The sequence below is a fragment of the Pogona vitticeps genome, chromosome 4 (genome assembly GCF_051106095.1).
Source record: "Pogona vitticeps strain Pit_001003342236 chromosome 4, PviZW2.1, whole genome shotgun sequence".
NCBI classification, from domain to species: Eukaryota; Metazoa; Chordata; class Lepidosauria; order Squamata; family Agamidae; genus Pogona; species Pogona vitticeps.
The window spans coordinates 6,976,657-7,000,784 of record NC_135786.1 but is presented as its reverse complement, the minus strand read 5'-3'; the positions used below and the strand labels follow the sequence as shown (position 1 = coordinate 7,000,784).

The 24,128-nt window shown below is 42.3% G+C and overlaps 1 protein-coding gene across 2 annotated transcripts in view; it reads right to left on the bottom strand.

The window, feature by feature from the left end:
* Positions 1-5,903: 5,903 nt before the first annotated feature.
* OPRL1 (opioid related nociceptin receptor 1) overlaps positions 5,904-24,128 on the bottom strand; it is a 41,801-nt gene continuing 23,576 nt past the window's right edge. For both annotated transcript variants that reach the window (XM_072996719.2, XM_078391991.1), the window contains 2 exons: positions 21,443-21,798; positions 5,904-16,195 (listed from right to left, as the gene is read on the bottom strand). In XM_072996719.2, coding sequence (XP_072852820.1) covers positions 15,672-16,195; positions 21,443-21,798 — 880 coding nt within the window. In that variant the 3' untranslated portion in view covers positions 5,904-15,671. The remainder of the gene's footprint in view (positions 16,196-21,442; positions 21,799-24,128) is intronic.

The following is a 24,128-nucleotide window of genomic DNA, read 5'->3' as shown; positions in this document are numbered from 1 at the left end:
ACGCATGCCATCTAATTCACTCACAGTTTTCCTGCAGCTAATGGATGTTTGCGTGTATTTTTCCCTCCCCGCCTTTCAACCTGTCTCATTTCAGAATCACTTTGTACCTATTTCATTCTGTTTGAAATGGCTCAGACGCTTTGCAAAGGCATGGATTCTCAATCCAGAACGTATTTCTCAGGAGGAGCAGACATCTTTTAAGAAAAATTAAAGGATTAAACTTCCCTTCTGTGCTTTTTGTTTGTTTGTTTGAAGTGCTATTAAGCTGACTGGATCACTCGGTAACATAGGTATCTGCCAGCGGTTGGGACTTCAGTTCCACATTATGCCTCGTGGGAGAAGAACGAGCCTGTGTAGGCTTGGGCGAGCTGCACAGTCCCAGAGCACCAGCAGAAGGAAGGACTGGTAAACCACTTTTTCTACCCAGAAAACCCTGAAAGGGGTTGCCATAACTCCGAATTGGCTTGACATCACATGTTGGCGGTGGGGTGATGATGATTGAATTCTAATTGAAAACTACCACCAAGAGGCTGTTGCTGGAAGCACAGAATTCAGTGAAAAATGCTCAACACTACCTTGTGGAATAAGGTGGGACTAAAAATATTCCTTGTTTTTTGTAGCAGGAGAAGCTGGTGGCACTGAATTTCTCTAGGTTTTAGTTTCAATTTTAAAGGAGGTGGTGCCACTGTGGGTTAAACAGCTGAAGCCTCTGTGCTGCAAGATCAGAAGACCTGCAGTCGTAAGATTGAATCTATGTGATGGAGTGAGCTCCCATCATTTCTCCCAGCTCCTGCCAACCTAGTGGTCCAAAAGCATGCAAAATGCAAAAATGCGAGTAGATAAATAGGTACCACTTCTGTGGGAGGGTAAACGGCGCTCCATGTCTAGTCATGCTGGCCACGTGACCACGGAGGATTGTCTTTGGACAAACGCTAGCTCTATGGGTTGGAAATGGAGATGAGCACCGCCGCCTAGAGTCGGACACGACTGGACAAATCGTCAAGGGGAACCTATCCAAGGAAAATATGATTCAGCATGTTCAACACCTCCTACGAAGTTCAGACTAGAATCCCAGGTAGAGCCACCAATCTATGGACACAAGAACCACCAATCCCAACTAGAGATGGACATGAACCAATTCATCTTAGTTCATGCCAGTTCATAAAGGCAGCAGCACTTGCTCCCGTCTCTCTCTCACCCAATCAGCCAATCACCAGGCCTGGATTGCTTCCTTTTCCCACCTCCTCAGCTACTCTCCCAGTTATGAGCAAGAGCACAGACTTCTCTGCCCCACCCTTTTGTCTGAGTGGCAGATCAACTAAGAAGGCGGGACAAAGAAGCCTAATTAAACATTTACTTACATTAAAATTAAAGAAGAGGTAAGGCGTTTATCTCTTAGAATACACTCTATATTTTACTGATGCAAATCGTTTCCAGCGGGTGAAATTACAGGCACTCCAAACTGTCAGGCAGATCAGTTGTTTTGTAACCCTGGCAGACGCTAGTCTTAATATATAGCTAGCTGTTAAACCCACTGTAACACGCTGAAGTCTGTGAGTCATGTCATGAGCTAGGATTTGTTTTGTGGAGCTGAAAATGGAAACATTTCAGCTGGCTTGGGATATATGCACCAGGAGGGACTTTACCATAAAATGTTAATTGTCCCAACACGTTACTTTGTACAATCATTCTGAAAAGGAGCAGTTGGGGGGGGGGAGAGAATGGTCCTTTCGATCTGTCCCTTAGGTAAAGGTTCCCCTTGATAATTTGTCCAGTTGTGTCCAGCTCTAGGGGGCAGTGCTCATTCCTGTTTCCAACCCATAGAGCTAGCGTTTTGTCCAAAGACAATCTTCCGTGGTCACGTGACCAACACGACTAGACACGGAACACTGTGACCTTCCCACCGAGGTGGTCCCTATTTATCTAGTCACATTTTTACATGCTTTCAAACAGCTAGATTGACAGGAGCTAAGACAAGCGACTGGAGCTCATTCCGTCGCGTGGATTCAATCTTACGACTGCAGGTCTTCTGACCTTGCAGCACAGAGGCTTCTGCGCTTCTCCTTTTTTCTGCTAACCAGGTGGATTTTCTCCAACTTCATCAGAAGGCCATCATACTAACAGACTTCCTCCTCAGTCCTTAGCATCTGGAGATGCTAAATATTGTAATCAAATGTATGTGGATAGAATCAGGTTGGATAAAACTATTATAGATCATAGCTATGGGCCTAGGGGTGGTGGGGAGACAACTCTATTTTGCTCTTTGCAGCTACATCTCAATTTGTTTGTTTGTTTGTTTGTTTATTGCATTTGTACTCTGCCCATCTAGTCAACTGACTACTCTGGGAGACTACTTCATGGCTAATTCCATATGAATGCATGAAGGTGACTCCTACCAAATCAGATGTACAGGAACATAGGAAGCTGAGGCAAGCCATTGGTCCTTCTAGCTTAGTATTGTCTGCTGTGACTGACAGTGGCCAGTCGGAACTTCACAGATAATTCTTTCCTGGCTTTGCTTTGAAATACTTCAGGTACAACTTAAGCCTTTTCATTGCCATGCAGGTGAACCACCACAGAGTTACAGCTCATCCACAGAGAAACACACATAAGGCAATATACTCTTCCCGGCTGACAACAGCTGTTCAAAATCCCAGAAGATTTTAGCATGTATTTTTTTCTCTTGATATTATAAATCTGAAACACTAGTAAAGGCCCATCTTAGATGGTGAAAATGAGCATTTCAATACACTTCCTTTCTCAGCCCTCCCGCTTGACACTCACCTGTCTGCCAGTCTCCATTGTGCTAAAGCAGGGAAATGACTATGCATGGCTATGATGAGAATAAATGTTCTCTAAATGCAAAGGAAGGCCACACAAAGGAATGGCTAATTCATTTCTTCAAGACTGTCACAGAGGCTGGTACCATTGCGTTTCTGCTGGATACTGTGCAGCAGAGCAAATCAGCATTCAGAAGGCAATTCAAAAATAGGGAGACCCCCACACATATATGTATATCCATAGCCAAGGGCAGCCTGGATGTTGACAACACCGATAGCAGCAGTCAAGATGGTCTACAGGATTCCCTCTTGTGCTCCCTGCTTTCACACTTGTTGAAAAACAGCTTTGGCAATTGCTTTGTGTTTGGGTGAGAAGTGGTTAACAGATGAAAAATGGAGTCAGCTTTTCAGATTTCCCCTTGTATGATGTCCCATTGGGAATGGTCATGACCCGAAGAAGGCAATTTATAGACCATCATCTTGACGGCTGCTGTCAACATTCAGGCTGCCCTTTGCTGTGGAAAACTTGGCAACTTTTTCCTATTGGCATTACAGGCACATTAATGTGCAGTGATATTAGGCCATTTCCTGGTGTTTTGAATTGTGGGTTGAGAAGCACGTTAGCCCACATTCACTGGTTTCCTCCTCTCAGATTTACAGGAACAGTCTCCTAAAAACATAAGAACCTTACTTTGTTTTGTTAATAAAAACCTTCATATTTTGCCAGAAAGGGACAAGAAAAGAGACTATTGCTAAAAGCTGCATTGTGACCGAATTGGTTTCAGACAGATAATTGCATGGAAGTTATCGGGGACCGAGGGAGTTATAAACCAGACTGTAATGATGACTAAAGCTCTCTCTGCTTCCTGCATTCAGTGGCATTTTCATGCTTTGAGCTTCCCCTTTGTGGGTATTTGAGCTTTTGCTGGCAGAGGACAGCTGATACTGTGCTTTGGGGTAAGTTCTTTGTCCTGCCATTGAAATCAATACATTTGCCTCATGCTCAAGACATCAAGCTCAGATCTCAGGGTAGAAAGCCAGATCTCCAGACAGAGTGAAGATAGGGGTGGGGAAAATCTGTTTTTGTTTTTCGGAGAGATCACTTTTGAAAATTCCAGATTGAGCCCCGTCAGTTAGAATCCGGAGTATCCTCAGTGTCCCACACTGTTTCAAGGCCATCCATAGGCTGTATTAACTCATGGCTGGGTTCCCTCCATTACTGCAGTCTTCCACGCCACTACAGCTAACAGCCCTAGGGTGCCTCAGCAAAACAAAAATTTAATGGGCCCTTTGCTTCATTCTAGTCAGCCTTTTAAACAATATGGCCTTGGCCAGCTATTGATTCCTATTGTTGGATTCTTGATGTTTTTGAATCTGCTTCATTTTGATACTCCTGAATGGGGATGTAAATCTTTGCTAATTTTCATGGAATATTTTTAAGCACCAAAATGTGTTTTTTTCTGTAAAATTTCCTATTTCACACCAAATAGGAAACATGGGGCAGAATACATATTTTTTTACATAAATACAGGAGTTCTTGTGCAAAAAGGATGTATGTTTGCTAATGCTGCTGATGGGGGGGGGGAAGCACTGTTCTTTTCTTTCCCATTGAGAATGGAAAAGCCTTCCAGAAATTGACTATTTATTCAATGAGATGTCTTGATATGTTGAGGAAGCCCTTTCAAAAAAAAAAAAAAACAGAAGTAAGGATGAGAAAATGTGCATGTATTCATTGTATAACCATTGCAACATCACCCACCTAGCTGTTCTCTAGATACAAGATTTCAGACACTATTTCCTTTCGACTTTCTCTTCTGTTTATTGTTAGCATTTTTCAGTATTGTACAATAGAAGAAGGTGATGAAATGAAATTGGGGGAGGGGACTGGAGATCTAGAGGTGTATTTTTTGCCTCCTCTCCCTCAATTTGCTGGATAAGGTGTAAAACAGGATTTGTGATTGGTTTCAAAATTTTGCTTTTTGTTCATCAGAAAGAAGATTCAGAGTAAGCTTTTATTTATGTCTTTTGTGCATTCATTTTGGGATTATAACTTGGAGCTGGGAAGAATCCTATAGATTGTCGAATCCAGCCTTTGTTTGGAAGGAACAATAAGAAATTAAACTCTCAAGCTCTGTCCTCTGTGTTAACCAGAAGCAATGACAGACAAATTATTGAGTTCTGCTGCCTGAAAATCCACATCCATTCTTAATCAGAAGGACTCTGTTCTCCTCAAATGGTGAAACTATCTAAACCAAAATACAGGTTTCAGCACCTTGGATAGCTCAGGTAAAGTTCAACTAAGACAGGCAAATATCCTGAGTCTGACATGAAGTTCTCTCTCTTACTTGCCCAAATACAGTACAAGATAGCAGCACAGAAACATGGGATTCCTTCCCTATCCCCATTAATTGCAAAAGTAATAGAAAAGTTATAAATAAAAGTTAGTTACACCACAAAAGAGTGACGTTTTCCCTTATTCGATGAGTATTGTAGTGTAAGGCAGGTATGCCTTTGATATTGTAAGTGGAAAAAAAGAACTAAATGCAGGTGAAATATAAATGCAAGAATACCTTTACAGACTACTAAAAAAATCATCATGCTATATGCGAGCTTTAGTAGATAAAAGCACCACTTCATCATGTATGAACCAGTGTGAAGAAATTAAAGTCTAAAAGTTCTTAGACGTAAATCAGGAGAATTAGTTATTAATGATTAGTGATGCCTAAGGTCACGTTGATTGAAGCGCTTGTGTTATTTAGTAATTTCTGACATCGTTGGCCAATAATTTTACCCTTTCATTCTACGTTCTGTTGCAGGGTAGGCTGAAGGCTAAAATTAACTCCATGCCTTCCAGTTGTGGAATCTAGCACTGTCTATTTATGTGAAGACATCTGACACTCGCCCTCTGTCCTAAGGGTAGGGCCAGCTCTAGCCTAGAGGATACGAAGTGGAGCCTTTGTTGCACTTGTTCCAAAAAAAAATGTTTTCAGTCATCCCAGAATATAGCGAATAGTAAGAACCTAAAGCATTTTATTTAATCAAAGTGTTACCTGTGTGATGGATAAAAATGCTGCATAATAGCACAATTAAGTAAGTGCACAATTATAATAATAATGCCACAGCTTTCCCAGTGAAGGGTTTCACTTTTATTTTTCCTAATGCACAAGGAGCAGCCTAGGAAAAATGGTCATTTGCACAGCAAGAATCATAAAGCTCAATCATATCATACCAACATTACAAACACTTCAGCAGATAATTAAGAAGATTGCATTTCAACCTGCCAGCCAACCATGGTCCACATAGTTCCACAGGCACAGACCAATAAAGCTATATAGTTATTAACTTTTTTGTCGTTTAACTTCTTCTTGCTCCCCTAAAATAAAAGGAGAAAAACAAACAAATCCAGGATGCCAAAGCTATGCTTCTAAGTGGCACACAGTAATAGCTACGAAAAGACTGACATACTTAGCTGTTGAAGCATTGTAACCGTACATCATCCTCAAATGTCTCCTATCCTTTTTTTTTAATTTGTGCATTTGTAGAAACAAAAAAAGCATGTGTTCAATTGACCAAAGGTGCATTATGTCCTTGGGGAGATCAGAGTACAGCTTATGGTGTTATTTGTTTTCACAAGAATACTGCGAGGTAGCTTAGCATGAGACAATAATAAGAGAGAAGTAACCCAAGACTGCTAGTGAGTGTCATGGCTTCATAAAAATGATTTGGAGAACTAGGCTATTTATACTCAAAAGCCTAACCTTTTGTCTAGTGTAGCATAGAACCACTACATCATGTCAGCTTTCCGAAATCTTGAAACAAGAGTGAAATAGTTATTTCACTTCCAGTGGTTCCCAACCTTGGGTATCCAGATGTTCCTGGACTGCAAATTCCAGAAATCCTGGCCAGCACAGTTAGTGGTGAAGACTTCTGGGAGTTTTCGTCCAAGAACATCTGGAGACCCAAGGCTGGGGACCACGGATCTAGCCTATCCGGTGGCCAACCAGTTAATTCTGATTTCTGTGCATCATTTTAATTTGTTCATTTTCAAATTCTCTGTGCTGTGACTTGAACCCTTTGGATAGCGGGTGGGATACAAACATTGCAATAATATGCATTGTTAGACTGAATTGGGGTAAAAGTTCATTTGGGACTCACCCAGTGAAAAATGAACTCTTTTACACCCTATGGATTTTAATGAGAGACTGTCATCAAGTCTAACCGTCAGTTATCCATTGCAGTCACTGAATTCTGAAACTGTGTAACTTTAGCTGAACTCTGCCCATTCCCGTTTTGGAGGGTGTTCGATTCAGAAATTGTAGAAACAGAATACAAATAAATGTTCTTTTCCTTATTACTATCTTAGTCTACATGCTTTAAAAATCAATAAAACTTAGAATTTAGAGTTTTTGCACCTCCTGAGAACTACAGCCAGTCTGGGCAACCTTGGGCAAGCTGCACAGTCCCAGGGATTCCCCCCCCCCATCAGAAGAAAGGAAGGGAGAACCACTTCTGTGTATTCTCTACACAGCATCTCCGTATGCCAGAATTGACGTGGTGGCACATGGCTATCATTTAAACACAAACCTCAAAATTCAAATTTTTAATTCAAAAATTCTAATCTGAGCAGTTCTGAAATGTCAGCTTTGGTTTTAAAACCTCAAAGTTTCAAATTGTCAGTAGTTTTACTTTTTAGTCCTATTGATTAAAATGAAGAATTTACATTTTCCCTATCAAAACCTTGTAGGACTGGGTAAATCTAACTCTGTCAAGGTTAGTGTGGCCTTTCCCCATCACTTACCACCGCTTGATTTTCTCATATCCCTTGGATGGGGGAAATTTGAATCTGAAACCTATATCCATTGACTATGGGTTGCTAATTTTGTGAGTTTCATGTACAGTTGAGTAATGGGAGGACAGAGCTAATATCTGTCATATGGGTTGCAGAAAAACTGAAAAAGATTATATAAATGGAACTCTGTTCCTAAGCTTTAGCTCACTCAGATGTGGGTCCTCCTTTTAACCTCTTTCTATAACTTTTTCTCCAGGGCTCAAAAACTTCCTGTCCCACTTTCAGTAGACTTTCACAGATGCTTTGAGCATTAAAAACCAGCCTTTGGAAGGTCTGAGTTGCATACTAACAAATCTGGCATTTGTTAAATACCTGTGTTTAGGAAATAATAATATTGCATCTTAGAACTGCTGAGCTGGAAGGGACCCTCTGGATCATCAATTCCAGCTCCTGTCAAGGAGGCCCGGTGGGGAATCGAGTGCCCAAACTCTGGGTCTGCAGCCAGAGACCTAAACCATTGAAATATCTAGCAGCTCATGTGCATTAAAAGGTATAAACTTGTTTTCTTTTTTAAAATGTGCACAAGTAAATGTGAGAAAAATTTTCTCCATTTTAAAAATGTGCACATTTGGGGGAAAAATAAGGTGAACAGAATTATGCACAATTTTTCCACTCAGGGGGAAAAAAATCTCATTCATGAGCATCCCAGCTAGAATGAGCTTCAAGGAAGAGACTGCAAAAATGCTGGAATTTTTCCTCATTTGCATATCCTTGGCTTAGAGGAAATGCCGAGGGGACAGCCAAAAGCACAGGAAAAGCTCAGAGGAATAATGTTATGACAACAACACAAGCCGGCAAAACTGACTGCATCTGTTCATGTAATTTAAACCACATGTCTAATCTCCCACTGAAAAGCAATAAAGTGTGCTGCTTATATACCACCCCGTCGTGCTTAAAACACTCTCTGGGCAGTTTACAATTTAATTAAGCAGGCTACACATTAGGACTTTAATAAGTGAAATAGCCAAACCATTCTCAATATTTGCAATGGATTCAGGGTTGAATCAACTATTAATTTGTTAAAAATGGGGCTTGCGGTAACATGAAACGGTCTCACCTCCAATCTAACAGTGTTCATCCAGAGATTCGACTCCGTCTTCCCCTTTCAGGCTTTGCATTTTCTTTTGCAATTGAGAAATTCATAGCTATTAAGCACTATTTGGGTGGGTGGCGGGGTGTGTGTGTTGCTTTTTCTTTTCTTTTAATTATTTTGCCTCACCCCAAACTTTAGATATGCCCTGAGTCACAGAGCCTTAGCGCTGCTGGGAAACCTACTTGTTCACCCCATTTCTTAGGGTTCTTTCCAAAATAAGGTCTTTTAAAAAAACCCAATTATGCCATAAGAAACCTTAAGGTTGTTCAGTAATGTACCACAGTTTTCCTTCTCCTTTGACCCTCTGTAGCTCTGTCTTGGTACTTGCCTCTCCCCCCCCCCCAAAAAAAATTTATTATTAGAGGGAATGATTCTGTTACATAATTGCTGCCAGCATTCAGCTGCCAGTTTTATAATGCAAAAGACTCTATAACTGTCTTTCAAAAAATATTGATCCTGAATGGGCAACGACCAGTCTAACAATTACAGTAGACTGAATCCATTAAATGGACTTCTCAAATTCTCATTCAGTGGGCTGAACTCCAGTAGTAAATCCAAACTAGAGTAGACCACTTAATCAATGGAACCCACAGAGACATGGGCTCCCCAAATCCCCATTTAATGGATTCTACTCTAGTTGTGACTTATTTCTGGAGTTCAACCCATGTAAGACAAAAAAATTCAGCAACTCTGCTCTAGTTGAACTAAATCTGGGATTCAGGGCAGTGACTGCAGGACCCATGTGTTCCTCTTAGAGAAGCAGATTTGGGAGATATTTGGAAAGGAAACGCCAACCAAGACTTTTGTGGCACATCACAGACTATCAAGTTTTAGATGGCATAATATTTTAGGGGCTGTGCCCGGCATCACCAGATACATGGAGTATTGCTCAAAGAGACAGATATATATAGATGTGGAGAGAGAGGCTGAGTTCTCTGTTTGTACTTCATGACTTTCTATTCTTCTGTCACAATCTACCTACCCAGCAATATGTACAGTGGTGCCTCGCTAGACGATGATAATCCGTTCCACTGAAATAGCTGTTTAGTGAAATCATTGTCTAACGAAAAGCATTTCCCCATTGGAATGCATTGAAACCTGTTTAATGCATTCCAATGGGGAAGAATCGTCGTTGTCTAGCGAAGATCGGCCATAGGAAAGCCGCTTTGTGAACCGCTGATCAGCTGTTTAAATAGCTGTCTTGCGAAGCTTAGGTCCTGAAAACACCCATTTTGGGAGCGCAGAGGAAGCTGTTAAAATCGTCATCTAGCGAAAATCGGTTTGCGAAGCATGGACCAAACATTGTCCAGCGAAATTCCCCCATAGGAGCCACTGTTTTGCGAATCACTATAGCGATCGCAAAAAGTCAATGTCTAGCGAAAAAACTGTCATGCAGGGTAACTGTCTAGTGAGGCACCACTTGTACATATGTTTATCCACTCAAGAAATAATCCATGTATCTTATAGAGTGCAAGGTAAAGGTAAAGATAAAGGTTCCCCTTGACATTTTTAGTCCAGTCGTGTCTGACTCTAGGGGGCAGTGCTCATCCCATTTTCAAGCCGTAGAGCCAGCGCTTATCCGAAGACAGTTTCCGTTGCCACATGACTAGAGAACGCCATTTTACCTTCCCACCGAGGTGGTACCTATTTATCTACTCACATTTACTTGCTTTCGAACTGCTAGGTTGGTGAGGAGCTGGGACAAAGCGACGGGAGCTCACTCCGTCACATGGATTCGATCTTACGACTGCTGGTCTTCTGACCGTGCAGCACAGGCTTCTGCGGTTTAGCCCACAGCACCACCACGTCCCTCCTATAGAGTGCAAAGCAATCCACAAATGTTAATGCCAAATAAAAATTGCTTTTCATGGAAGTGCCAGATAATAGCATGCTGCTTATATACCACCCCTTAGTACTTACTCTCTGGGCAGTTTACAATTTAATTATGCAGGCTACACATTCGATTTACTTATGTAGGCTACACAATGCACTCCTCCTCCAGCAAGCTGGGTACTCAGTTTACCACCCTTGGAAAGCTGGAAGGCTGAGTTGGTCTTCAGCCAGCTACTTGAGCCTATCAGGATATAACTCAAGCCATGAGCAGAGTCTTGACTGCAATACTGCAATTTAACCACTGCACCCTGAGGCTCCTCTAACAGGCTCTTGACTATTTTTCCTGCAATAAACTAAAACATCTATTGCCTTGGAAATCTTTAACCGGGCAGCGGTGGCGGGAATTGACTCAGGAACAATTTTTTTTATTTTTATATTGCAGCACTGACATTAAAATTAAACTTTGGCTGGCTGTAGCACATGCCTAGACTCTCTAATTACATTCTTGTCTCATTTTGCTTTTACAGCTTTCTCTCACTTTCCCAGTGGAGGAAGGTGTGAAGCCCTGGTATTGATCAGCAGCCCTAGGAAACCCAAACAGGGGTCTCAGACATTTTACTGTCTCTAAAAAGCAAATTGTGTTGCTCATAAACTACCCCATAGTGCAGTTTATAATTTAATTATGCAAGCTACACATTGCTTCCCCCCCCCGCCGCCCCAGAAAACTGGGTATTCAGTTTACTGACTTTGGAAGGATGGAAGGCTGAGTTAAGCTTGAACCAGTTACCTGATCCCGTTCGGATAGAACTCAGGTTGTAAGCAAAGTTTTGACTGCAGTTTAACCACTGGACCACAAAGTTCTCCCTGTTATTGTCTTTCACTTTGAAATATTCCTTCCTCCCAGCACCATAGCTCATAGCAAAAAGTGAGAACTCAATTCGATCTAGGCATCGGGATAGCACTGTGGTGTGCGATTCTCGAGAGAGTGCTAGGCTGGTGGGTGGGTGGCAGATTGGTAAAGGAATCCTATAAGCAATTTAAAGTAATATAATATTATCAGCAATAATCTACCCAGCAGGCTAGTGGTAGGTGGATTACGATTCCGAGGCTTAGCTCTGTCTGCTTGAGAGATAATTAGAGGCTGTTATTTTTACTTTCGAAAAGTATGCTCTTAACAGAACAAAGGGTATGCCCAGCCCTCAATCCACTTGCTGCCTGAAAACATACTAAAGACTCTAAAACTTCTCAAGAGGATGATTGGATAATTCAACAGGCATTTTATCCTGTCTGCTTCTGACAGATAATTCAAAACGGAGGTATGAATTTCACTGCTTCTTGTCCTCAGAGAGAAACCAAGGGGGGCGAGGAGAGAAAATCTCTCTTCTCTCATTGCAATGAAATTTCTCAGAGTGAGATTTTTTTTTTTCCAAGGAAATCACACACAAAATCTCACAGGGTTTGTTGGTGGTTTTGCAGTCGGATTTTCTGGAAGGAAAATACCAAGCTGTGAAGGATTCTTTTCATTCCTGCACAGTATGGCACCTTTCAAGGGCAAAAAAATCACAGACACTGAAAGTTTCATGAGCAGAATGAGATGGGTGAGAAATAGATTTGAAAAGGAAAAGAAAATATGACGGGTCTGGTTTCATAGAACACTTGGAAATCGTGATGATTCAGGATGTCTCGGTAGCGATTTTTGGCATGGCAGGATTCAAAAAAGAGCTGAGAACAAGAGATTTTGTGGCTCCTGGTCACATTCCACGTTCAAAACAGCAGAACGTCCACCAGCACTTAAGAAGGTCCCAGTAATAAAGAGAAGTTTGAATGTCAATTTTGAGCCAATTTGGAAGATTACATTTGAAGCGATGTTTGCTCTGGGGCAAAGCTTGGAAATTGTGCATTTTAAAAACATGGTCCCCCAGGATTCTTCAGACAGTGCTGGAGAGAAGATTTGAGGCATCCTGGATGAAAAAGTAAAATTCCCAACCTCTGTTTATGATCAATAACATCCTGATGAAGAACAGGTGAGATGTAAGTTAATAGACACAACCTCAAGTAGTATCGTTGCTAAAGTACTAGCCTTCCTCGTTTTTGGTTGATTCTGCCTTCAGTGACATGAGGAGGCACCTTTGTAAGGAAATTTTTAAGCTCTGTGCGATCTCTTGAGTTCTAGAGCACAAACAAAATCACAAGTCTGAGGAAAGGTGCTCTTTCCTTCTCAAAGGTCTCTGCAGCATCAGTTACCCCTTTCCTCCCTCTGAGCCATCTACGCCCATCTTGCTCCAGTGGCAGACAACTCTCCAGAGCAGATGTTGGAGAACACGGGTCAAGGGAGGAGACAAGCAGAAATCAGTCTAGAATTCAAGGTCTACTCTGTGGTTGTGAAATGGATTGGGAAAATGTCTCCATTGCAACATGGTTCTTAGTCTGCCTTTTGCCTTACTAATTAATACAAAGGATCAGCAATCTCCTAGCTATTTGCCCACCATTGGTTTTCAACCATTCTCAAACCAAGGGCAGGATATATATAAAACCTTACAAAACATAGTAATACAGCAGCATATAGGCATACAGCAGGACAGGAAGCATTCCAACATCCAGAAGACCGACACGTGAAAAAATACATCATTTCATCAAGCCAGGTACAAGAAATATGTCCACAAGGAATCTATACAATCAACGGTACGAGTAAAAAGACTCTGTTCCCAGTGCTGGGATTCAGTTCTGCAGGCTTGTTGTTCTTGTCGTTTCAAAGTCCAGTGTCTATTTTCAATTTATTTTTTTAAAAAAAAACACTTTTTGCAGGCACAAGAAGCTAAAAACTGGGGTGGGGTGAGGGCTGTTTCCCCCAGGCAGTCTAAAAAGTCGTACATTACACGCCGAAGATCTGACCCTCCAGTTTTTCTCGAGGAAATTGTAAAGCAGATAATGGAGAGGAATGCTCTTCGTTTTTTCCCCCTACCTGATTTTTCCCTTTCCATCTCTCCCGGCTGCTTTCCTCCCTGGTTTTAGACCCCAGATTTTTATCCCATCTAAGGATGGTTGGAACTCTATGGAGAAAGGGTGGTCTGGAAGGGGACGATCTGACTTTTTAGGAGGGAATTCAAACCCGACAATGGTAGCTGTGGAGGTTGGGTGGTTAGCAGTAAAGAGATGGGGAACAAGTAATAAGGATGGGTGGCTTGGGACCCCATCCAAGAGCATATGGTAGAGGCTCAGCTGAGACACAGGACAAGTGACACCAGCAACTTGCCGGCTGTTCAACCAGAATGCAGAGCCTATTTTTGGCCACCGCCTGCAAAGTTCCAGCTCTCCTTTCTACTCAAAACCCACCTCCTTCTGTATAAGAGCTATACAACATGCTGCCAGGGGGGGTAAAATCCAGGTATCCAATCTAACAGCCTCCTCTAGATTCCTGAAGCCAATGGGAACTGTGTAAACAATGTTATCACAACCAGTCCTGTTTATTCAGCAAGACTACTCTATTGAACCATCTGATTTTTTTTAAAAAAAATCCCAAATATGACATAAATAATCCAGCATGAGGTATTCCTGAACCTCTCTAGGTCCACACAATTGCAGTTATATATGTGGGACGCAAAGTGTATGTATATACACAAATATACCGTACGTTATAACTGGGCACATATATATACCCATCTCCGTGTACAGACGGACTGTTGCCATAGCCTGAAAAATGAAATTGTGGAACGTATTCTTGTATAACTCAAAGCCGTAGCATTTGAATTACATGGAAATCCGATTGCCTAGACTGGTCTATCACTCAATGCCTAATATGTACTAAACAACAGATGGAAGCCACCGCTGCCAGAAGAATCTGGGCCAGATGGAATTTGGTGTGATCTAGCCACCAAGTCAACAAATCTCTCGAGTTCTTACATGAATCAACACAACCCTCCTAGACTCCCCATTTCACTTCTGTTGGCCCTGTAAAAGGTGCACTTGAAATACATTTATTCCTTCCATGTTAAGACACTTAAATTGATTCAACTGACAAAACACTTTGTCTTCAGGTTTCTGTCAAGAAGCTTGACTGGCATTTACAAAGCAACATGAAAGAAATATATATCTTCACCCCCCCACCCCTTAGATTCTCTGTACATTTAAGTGCAGCAGCTGTCATTGTTTATCATTAAGAGCGTAAAAGGTAGAAGGATGAGCCGACCCCATCACTTTTTATCCCTGCTCAAGTCATTGCTTTAACCATTTTGTTTTTGCCCTGGAATCTATGCTCTGATTTTATTCCGGCCATGCTCGCTCACAGCTGCTGTTGCTGCATTGCGTAAAAACCTTCCGACGTGCATTAATTGAAGTGGTTCTCATTTGTTCTTGTGGTCTCCATGTGGCTGCTCCATCAGAGCATTTTTTAGGTGGCATTAGGGAAACCGATACGTCTGCATGTTGTTCCTTTCTTTCAGTGCACAAGACGCTACGTCCCCCAGCTTTCCACCAGGTCTTGATTCTGCTCCAGAGGACCCCTTCACTAAAGGGGGGCAGCCTTCAAAAAAAAGTGTGAAGACATCCTTCTTAGACCCCCAGCATTCAGAGACAAAAAGGTCTAGCATTGTGTGACCAACTTCTTCCTCATGAAAAGTCTGAGGAGATGTCTGATTCTCTCTTGGTGCCGTTCTGGGGAAACTGGAATTTGAGGCTCACCAGAAATTCTCATGCTACGCTTTTTCCAATTGCACTGTCTGAGGATCCACTGTAATAAGCTGTAGAAAGCAATATGTTTTGTTTCTTTTTAATTTCCCAATGAGACCCACAACACCCAGTTTGGGCATCATTTCTCCTCCAAAGTCTTTGTATTTCTGTGGTATCTTCAAAAACCTAGGCCACTGGTGGCCTTATGGGTTCGAAGACTCCAACCAAAACAGGTAAAGAAGTGTGTCACTCCAAAGTACAATAAGTTGCTTTCCTATCGTGTGGGAGGAATACTCTAGTATGGTTCTCCTCCCAATTCTGTGAGTCCCCATTCCTGGGTCAAAAACAAAAAAATGCTTGTACCTCAAAGAGCCGTGATCTGCGTTAGCTCTGACGTGGGCGTCGTCGGGCTCTGCTGGCTCACGGGCACCATGGGAATGTCCACGCCTAGTCATGCCGGATTGTTAGTCCCGTCTGAGTTCTTGCAGGCGTAAGCCACATCCTTGGCAATGCTGCACATCCTGTTGGACATTTGCAGCTCTTTGCGAAAGGCGGAAGGGAAGCAGAACTTCTTGAAACATGCTTTGAAGTTCTCATCTAAGAAAGCATAGAGGACCGGGTTAAGGCAGCTGTTGGCGTAGCCCAGCGCCGTGCAGAAGTATAAGATGGCCAACTTGACCTCGTTATCAGCCTTGGCCCCGAGACACCGGACCAGGACGAAGATATGAACGGGGGTCCAGCAGATGATGAAGACGGCGACCACGACGAGGACGAGCCGAGCGATACGCCGGAGGTTTCTGTCTTTCTCCTTGGACCCAGAGAGGACGCGGACGTTCTTGAGACGACGGATCATCAGACTATAGCAAATGGTGATGACCATGACGGGGATCATAAAAGAGAAAAGGAATATGCAGATGCCAAAGATGGGATCCCAGTATTCAATGGGTTCCGGGAGCCTGATGAGGCAATCAATTTCTGCAAAGGGAAGAAGCAAAGAAAAGGTTCATCCAAGGCATTGGGTATGCTGTGCAGATCCAAACGCTGATGGGTTTCATGCAGTTTTTATATTGTTAATACCCCTTCCCTTTTCCCAAGCGAGCTCAGAATGACCCACAGCAGAGCACAAATGCACAACCTATACATCATTGAAAGCATCCGCTGTAAAGGACAACTAAAAATATTTGCACTAAATCTAAACCAGCATTTAAAACAAAACTCAGGTGGGCATCGCCAAATGGATGGAACAGAAACTGGCAAGTCCATCTCTCTTTGCTTTGTCAGCTAAGGGTATAAGGAATACTTGCAACTTGTCATGACCTTGACAAAAAAGGAGGTTGTTTCAGCTCATCAAGAAACCACACTGGGGGGAAGAAGAGAGAAAAAACAGATCAGCCACTAGGTGACCTTCTACGCTGGTCCAAAGGTGGAAAGACAAGCAATTGTATACATGTATTCTCAAAGGCTTTCACAGTCGGGATCAGAAGGTTGTTGTAGGTTTTTTGGGCTGCTTGTTCATGTTCTGGAGGTTTTTCTAGCGTTTCACCAGTCTCTGTGGCCGGCATTTTCAGAGGACTGGAGTTAGAACTCTGTCTGTGTTCAGAGCACAGCAAAATGTTAGGAACAAAAGCCTCCAGAACACGGCCAAACAGCCTGAAAAACCTACAGTGACTAATTTTATATATGTTGACGAGTAACAACATGGGGAAAAAGATACCCTGCTATTTTTTTTTTTTGAGCAGAAACCTCGCACTTCATGTTCTAAAAACCTTTAATTTTTGGACAAAATGTAGGATTTTCTGTTCAAAATGCAGGAGTTTCTGTGCAAAACACACAGAATTTTCAAACATTGCATGAAAACTCTCCCAGTTTCACCCAGCAGACAGAAAACGTCTATACTCTTCTGTCCTCATTCCCAAGAATGAAATGAGCAAGGACATATACCGCTACGGCCAATACTCGGTAGAATATCACAGATTATTTTAGAGGGGGGTATTATCCAAATTCATCTGGAATATAGGAGATCAAGTTAGATCATTGGTGCTTCTAGCTTCATTTTGTGTTGCCTACAGCTGCCATTATCCCCAGCTTACATTACCAATTGGGAAGGATGATGGGGCTCCTAAGCAGCAGGACCTGGAGAACCTGGTTGAAGGAAGTTGATCAGTATTGATTGGCTGAAGATCTCTAAGGGCCCAAATGGGTAGGGGGTCTTTCTTGATTGCCCCCAAGCACTCTAAGGGCAAAGCATGTTCTCTATCATTGAGTTATGATCTTCCCTAATGGACTCCCTGTGAGTCACTCTCCCTGGAATGCTCACTGTAACAGAGTGGTCCCCAACCTTGGGCCTCCAGATGTTCTGGGACTTCAACTCCCAGAAATCCTGGCCAGCAGAGGTGGTGGTGAAGACTTCTGGGAGTTGTAGTCCAAGAACATCTGGAGGCCCAAGGTTGGGGACCACTGCTGTAACACACACTGGGTAGGCAGAGAGGTGTAGTGATGAGAGCAGCAGTTCCCAACCTTGGGTCCCCAGATGTTCTTGGACTAAAACTCCCAGAAGCCTCCACCACCAAATCCTGTTGGCCAGGATTTCTGGGAGTTGTAGTCCAAGAACATCTGGGGACCCAAAGTTGGGAACTACAAGGCTAGAGTGTGGGAGTAGAATTGGAAGATCTAGCTTGGCATCCTCTCAAGCTAATTCTTTGACCACTCTCTATTTCTCAGCCATTGTCAGAGAAACTTTCTTCTTTCTGGATCGTGGAAGTTGTAGTCCAAAAAAGAACATTTTTCCATAACGGCTCTTACGCTTACCAGTCTTGTGAAGGTAGGATCAGGGCAAGGAAAGACAACCATATAACAGGCTGAACCCAATTGTTTGTGCCAACTAGACAGACCTGTTGGATGAACGAGACTTGTTAAGTCAAAACTAAGGATGTACAAGGTGAAACTGCTTCTTCCAGTTTTGATTCTTTCAGGGTCCCTCCACTGTTTTCAGTGTTTTTTGTGCATCGAGACTTTCATTTTATGTGAAAGGGGGTGCTTCTGCTGGGTCATTTCACATGTTGTTTCCCCTCATTCATTCTTTCTAGTGCTAGTAATCCAAAAACGACTTCAAAAACGAAGGGGCAAGGTGACAGAGAATCAATGTAGAAAAAGACAACAGTACAGCAAAAGCCACACCAAACAAAACAGTCCCCGAAACACCCACCAAAATGTACAACTTTAACAGAATAAAAATATACAATAAATTTGCCAAATAACGGTTTTTGAAAAATCCATTGAACAGGGAAAGCACCTATCCACAAAGAGAGAGGGAAAATTAGCACGCACGCACACACACACACACACACACACACACACACACAGAGACTCTTTTCTTAATTACCAAATAAAGCAAATAAAGGCAAAAAATAAAATAAAAGCCTCCCACAACCAAAACAATTAAAACATGGGGAGATTTTTGCCCTTCCAACACCATCACACTTTACCTCTTCTTTCTTGTCTCTTCTTAATCCAGTGCAAAAGCAGGAAGGTAGAAAAATAATCTCCCAAGAAATGGGGGGAAATCAGCCCAAAAGTCAAGGGGAAAAGAAAAGGATCCAGAGACACATGCAGGCAGGCAGAAAAGCAACACAAGATGAAGGGAAGCAGGAAAAAGCTCACCCCAGAAAGGAACCAATGGAGTGAAACATAGAAAGTGCTCTCACTGGGTTCCAACCAATCCAGACCCTTTGATAGTTTCAAAACTCCCACTTTTTCCCACCTGGACATTCTGATTGGCCGCTGACAGCACCTCTTGTGATGCTATTTGACAGGAAATTAATTAGGCCATGTTACACACAACGGGTGAAAGAAAGGTGAAACGAGAGCAGGAAAAATGAAAGTGATAACAACATTTCCATCTTTCATCAAGACGACTCGTTCATTTTTAAGAGTCTCTTTCTCAGAAACTGATGAACGGCCGCAAAGGGGGGGGGGAGAGCTTCTCTGGGGCTTTCTTTCATTTATTACAAAGTTAAAGTCCCAGCTCTAATCAACACAGACAGAAGTCCATTTGATTCAGTGGATTACCTCTAACGGGAGCTGTGCCCATTTACAGGAGTGCCCTGTTGTACTCAGTGGGTCTTGCTCCTGAGCAAACAAACAGAGGCTTGCAGTGCGAGGAATTAATTTTAGCTCATGACTTACACGAAGCCTAATCTACAGCTGTACACGGTGCCTTGGCTTTTACAAGCACGCTGGAGAGTTTTTCTTTGCTCCTTAATTCCCCGGGTTGTTTTGGGAGTTTCACTTATCTACCCAGAGTGGCATTAAAGTCTCAGCAAACCCATGTAAGCTCAAGATTAGCGCTATTTCACACTTGGCAAGCAGTCAGGAAATAAAACATGGGCCTCTTGAGCCATAAAAGGCAAGCACCAATGAGCATTCAAATTTGTCTCTCTGTCTGTCTGTTTGTTTCCTCACTGTTTATCATGCCTGAATTGGTGAATGCTGATGTCCACGCAGATACCATGCTTATGTGCTAGTGTGCTTTTTGAATGGCTTAGAGAGTATTTCAGTGTTCAAACTCTGCAGATTTATGGCTCATCTTACTCTGCAGAGCGGCCCATAGTGACAGATTGCTGCTGCACGAGGAGGAGAATTCCCAAATTCCAACCCTGAGCATCTGGAACCAATTATCATGGTCCCCTAGCAAAACAGCCCAATGATCCATGGCAAGGCCCACAGAAATGTGCCCATGGAGATAAAACGTATTGATGGGAATACTTGTAACCACATTCCTTTCCAAAGTTTTGAGGGGGGGAAATCACATTTACTATGAGTCCCAGTATCCTCCAGTCAGGGGATACTGGGAGTTCTAACACAAAGCATTTCCCCTACAAGCTCTGTTCAGCCTCTCCCTTCAAAGATTGAGAAAGGACACCAGTTAATGTTCAACTGGCTGAAAACTCTTCATTTCAAAGCCACGGTGGAAGAAGATTGCCCCAAACTGACTCCCTCACAACTTACCTGTCCTTGGTGATGGTAAAACTTTTCCAGGAGCAGTTGACTATTGTTGGCCTTTACTGATATCTTGAGAAAGATGTGGAGATTTGCTGATCCCTGAGGGACGTTCATTTACTGCATGGATTGGAAAATGCATCCAACCCATTCAAAATTGTTAAAATCTTACCTGCACAGTTTCACAGTCTGTGAAGGAACTGTAGAATTGATGGGGCGTCTTGGGATATCTTGACAGAAGGTTATAGTTTTAAAATGCATATCACCTCGGCCACAGCCACCCACCCAATCTATGGGCATCCTTCAGTCTCAAGAGACGATGGTAACGTGCTCTGAATAGAGGACTTGGAACAACGTCTAGTGTGGCTGAGAAGGCCGATTCGAGCACGACCGTCCCTTCCACACTGAGGACAAGTACAATCTCTCCCCTGTCCAGCTCCCTGATTTTGCTGGTTTCGGGACTGCCTCTTGACCTTGGCCTTCGAACCAACCACTTCAGGGATATTTTATAAACAATCATTTCTGCATGACTGTACTAAAAACAAAATGCATGAGAACTGAAAAAAGTAATTGGGGAGGGGCAGAAAAAGGGAGAGAAAAAGGGGGAGGGAGGGTTTCGTATAGCTCAGTGGTTTAGGTATCTGACTGCAGAGCCAGAGGTTGGGAGTTTGATTCCCCGCTGTGCATCCTTAAGGCTGGACTCACAGATCCGTAGGGTCTCTTCAAGCTCTGCAGTTCTAAGATAATTAGGTAGGCAAGATATTGAGAACCTGGAATATATTCAGAAGTGGGCAACCAAGACATTAGTGAGTCTGGAAACCAAGCCTATGAGGAACGGATGAGGAACGATTTGAGAAGGGAAGACTGAAAGGCGATACAACCATCTTCAAATATTTGAGAGGATGTCATGTGGGGCTAGCTTGTTTTTTTGTAGGTGCAGAGGTTAGGGCCCAACAGAACTTAAAAAGACAGGCGAGATTGTGACCAAACATCAGGAGGAATGTCTTGTTCGCCAGAACTGTTTGACAGTGGAACTGACTACCTCAGTGAAGTCGCCTTCACTGGAGGCTTCTCAACAGAGGTTGGATGGCCATTTTGCAGGGGTGTTTTAACTGTGGATTTTGTGCCTCAGCATGGAGCTGGATTCAGCGAACCTTGGAGTTTCTTCTAGTTCTACATTTCTATGATTCCATGTTGATTTGTTGATTTTATTATATGACTCACCATCATTTTCATTCTCAGTCGATCCCATCACCATCACGGGGATACCGAAGACCGAGGCCAAGGCCCAGATGCAAACATTGACGAGTTTAGCTTTATGGGGAGTACGGATGTCCAGCGCCTTGATGGGGTGGCAGATGGCAATATACCGGTCAACGCTCATCATGGTCAAGGTAAAAGTACTGGTGAACATGTTGTAGTAGTCAATAGAGATGGCGATCTTGCAGAGGGCATTTCCAAAGGGCCAGGAACCCAGGAAGGTATCTGTGCCTTGGAAAGGTAAGGTCATCAGGCACAAGGTATCGGCCAGAGCCAAATTGAAGATGTAAATGTTGGTTGCTGTCTTCATCTTTGTGAACCTGGACAGAGACAGAAAGACACAAGAAAGTGGAGCCAAAACATAAAAGTTGCATGGATTTTATCCTTGATAGAACAGGGTATTCTTGGATTGTATCAGGTATTTATCTTTTCTGATTTTAATTGTTTATAATTTTTAGTTTTCAACACATTTTTGTGCACACGGCTGCTTTAAACTCCCACGAGGAAGTTGTCTGCAACAACAGAAGTAACAAACCATTTAAAAAACAGACCGATTTTTGCAAGTTGGTGAATTCTAAGAATTGTAGTCAAAAGGACAAATCTGCACACTTCTAGTTCTGATTATTATTTTTTTTAAAAAAAACTGTTTGACAAAGGTTTTAAATCCACTAAGAACAGATTGAAAAGCAGAATTCTAAAATGATCAAAACTAGAAGTATGCGGGTTTGTCCTTTCGACTACATTTTCTGTGATTTGCTTTTTGCTTGCTAATACAAATAAATGCCTAAATCTGACATAATTCACATTCAGGGGTGTTACAAAACAAATGCTGGAAAATCTTTCCCTGCCGTGATGTGCCATCAAGTCAGAACTGACTTCTAGCAGCCCTAATAGGGCTTTCAAGGTAAGTGTGATATTAAAGAGTGGATTTACCAGTTCCATTCCCCCAGTGAGGGTATGTCTACAGCAGCAGAACAGCTTGCTATATGGATAACTTTTAGTGCTTTTTGGTTCATGTGTTTTGACTTAGAATGATCCAACCTGCTGCTTTTCAAAGCTGTCCTACTTCTGTTTGGCAGAACACTAGTCGTACAGTTTTGTGTTGTTGTTGTTGTGTGTTTTTTTTTTGGCATGATTAAGGGGGTGCCTAATTAGCCCATTTGTAGCCTGTATGGATAGTTACAGTAATCCACATCAAAATAGAGCTATGGATGCAGCGTTATTCTAGATAAATGAGATATAATACTATGTTTCACCGAAAATAAGACAGGGTCTTATATTAATTTTTGCTTCAAAAAACTCATTAAGGCTTGTTTTCAGAGGATGTTTTATTTATTTATTTTTTCATGTACAACAATCTACATTTACTCAGATACAGTCATGTCATCTTCTGGTTGCTGCACAATGGTAGAGGGTGGGGCTTCATTTAACTGGGGCTTATTTTTGGGGTATGGCTTATATTATGAGCATTGTGAAAAAACATACTATGACTTATTTTCAGGGAAACAGGATATGATGTGTACCATGCTTGGTAGAGTCTTTGCTGTTGCGCTATGTCACTTTGCTTAAACACATACAAAAAAGGGAAAGTTACTGTGGCCCACTCAATGGTAGTTGTGGGAAAAGGTGGGGAAGTGGGAGAGAAGGGAAGTATCATTAATTGAAAGGGGGCAAATTGGGGTGATCTGTCTGGACCCTTCCCATGGGAGAAAAAAGTTGATCAGTGTGAACAGAATGATCATTCAAGTGAGAGATAAAATAGATCACACTAAAGATAGGAACCTTTTCAGTACAAACCAGAACTCTCTACCTTCCCCCTTCTGGACATGCTGTGATTTTCCATGGGTGAACAAGGATTTGAACCCAGGCCTCATGAGTCCTAATCTGTCACTCTGTCCACTACACCACACTCGGTTTCCTCCTAATTCTTTGGTGCAATAAAAAGTACCAGAGCACTTGGGTTCTTTTTAAGGAGATGGGTGAGAGAAAAAAATATTTTTTGCTGATCTTCTACCAAGAAACAAAATACCATATAAAAACAAAAAGATAACAAACAGTTGTGCCAAAACCATCATCTTGTTTCCAAAACCTTCCAACTAGATTGAGTGAGTGAGTGATGCATTAACATGAGTATACAGTACGTGGATACTGAAAACCGTAGATAACAGTGATTTATTTTCACATGCCTTACCAGATTTGTATTCCTGCATTGAGCAGTGGGTTGGACTCAATGGTTCCCATAGGCCCCTTCCAACTCAATTATTCTGCGACTCTATGTTCCTTGGAAAAATAGAAATCACTAGTACTTTTGTTGCATTACCTCAATTAATGATCCATAATTAGGAACATCAAATTACGAGGAACCTTTGCTCTGTTTCTTTTTCCACATTGTTAAGGACATACTTCTGTTCTCCTGGCTGATGTATTTTAAAGGGACACGGACTAGCTAGTCAAACTATGTCCCTGGTGAAACCCATAACAACCGGCGCACAAATTTTGAAGCTTTCAAATGAATAGGTTCACATCCTTCAGCCCCTTTCCCTCAGTATTGAACATTGTCACCACCATTACCCACTTTTCTTTAGCCCACTGTAAGCTAACTGAATCCCTCAGCTCCAAAATTGGTCAGCTGGCAAGTAGGCAGCTCCCT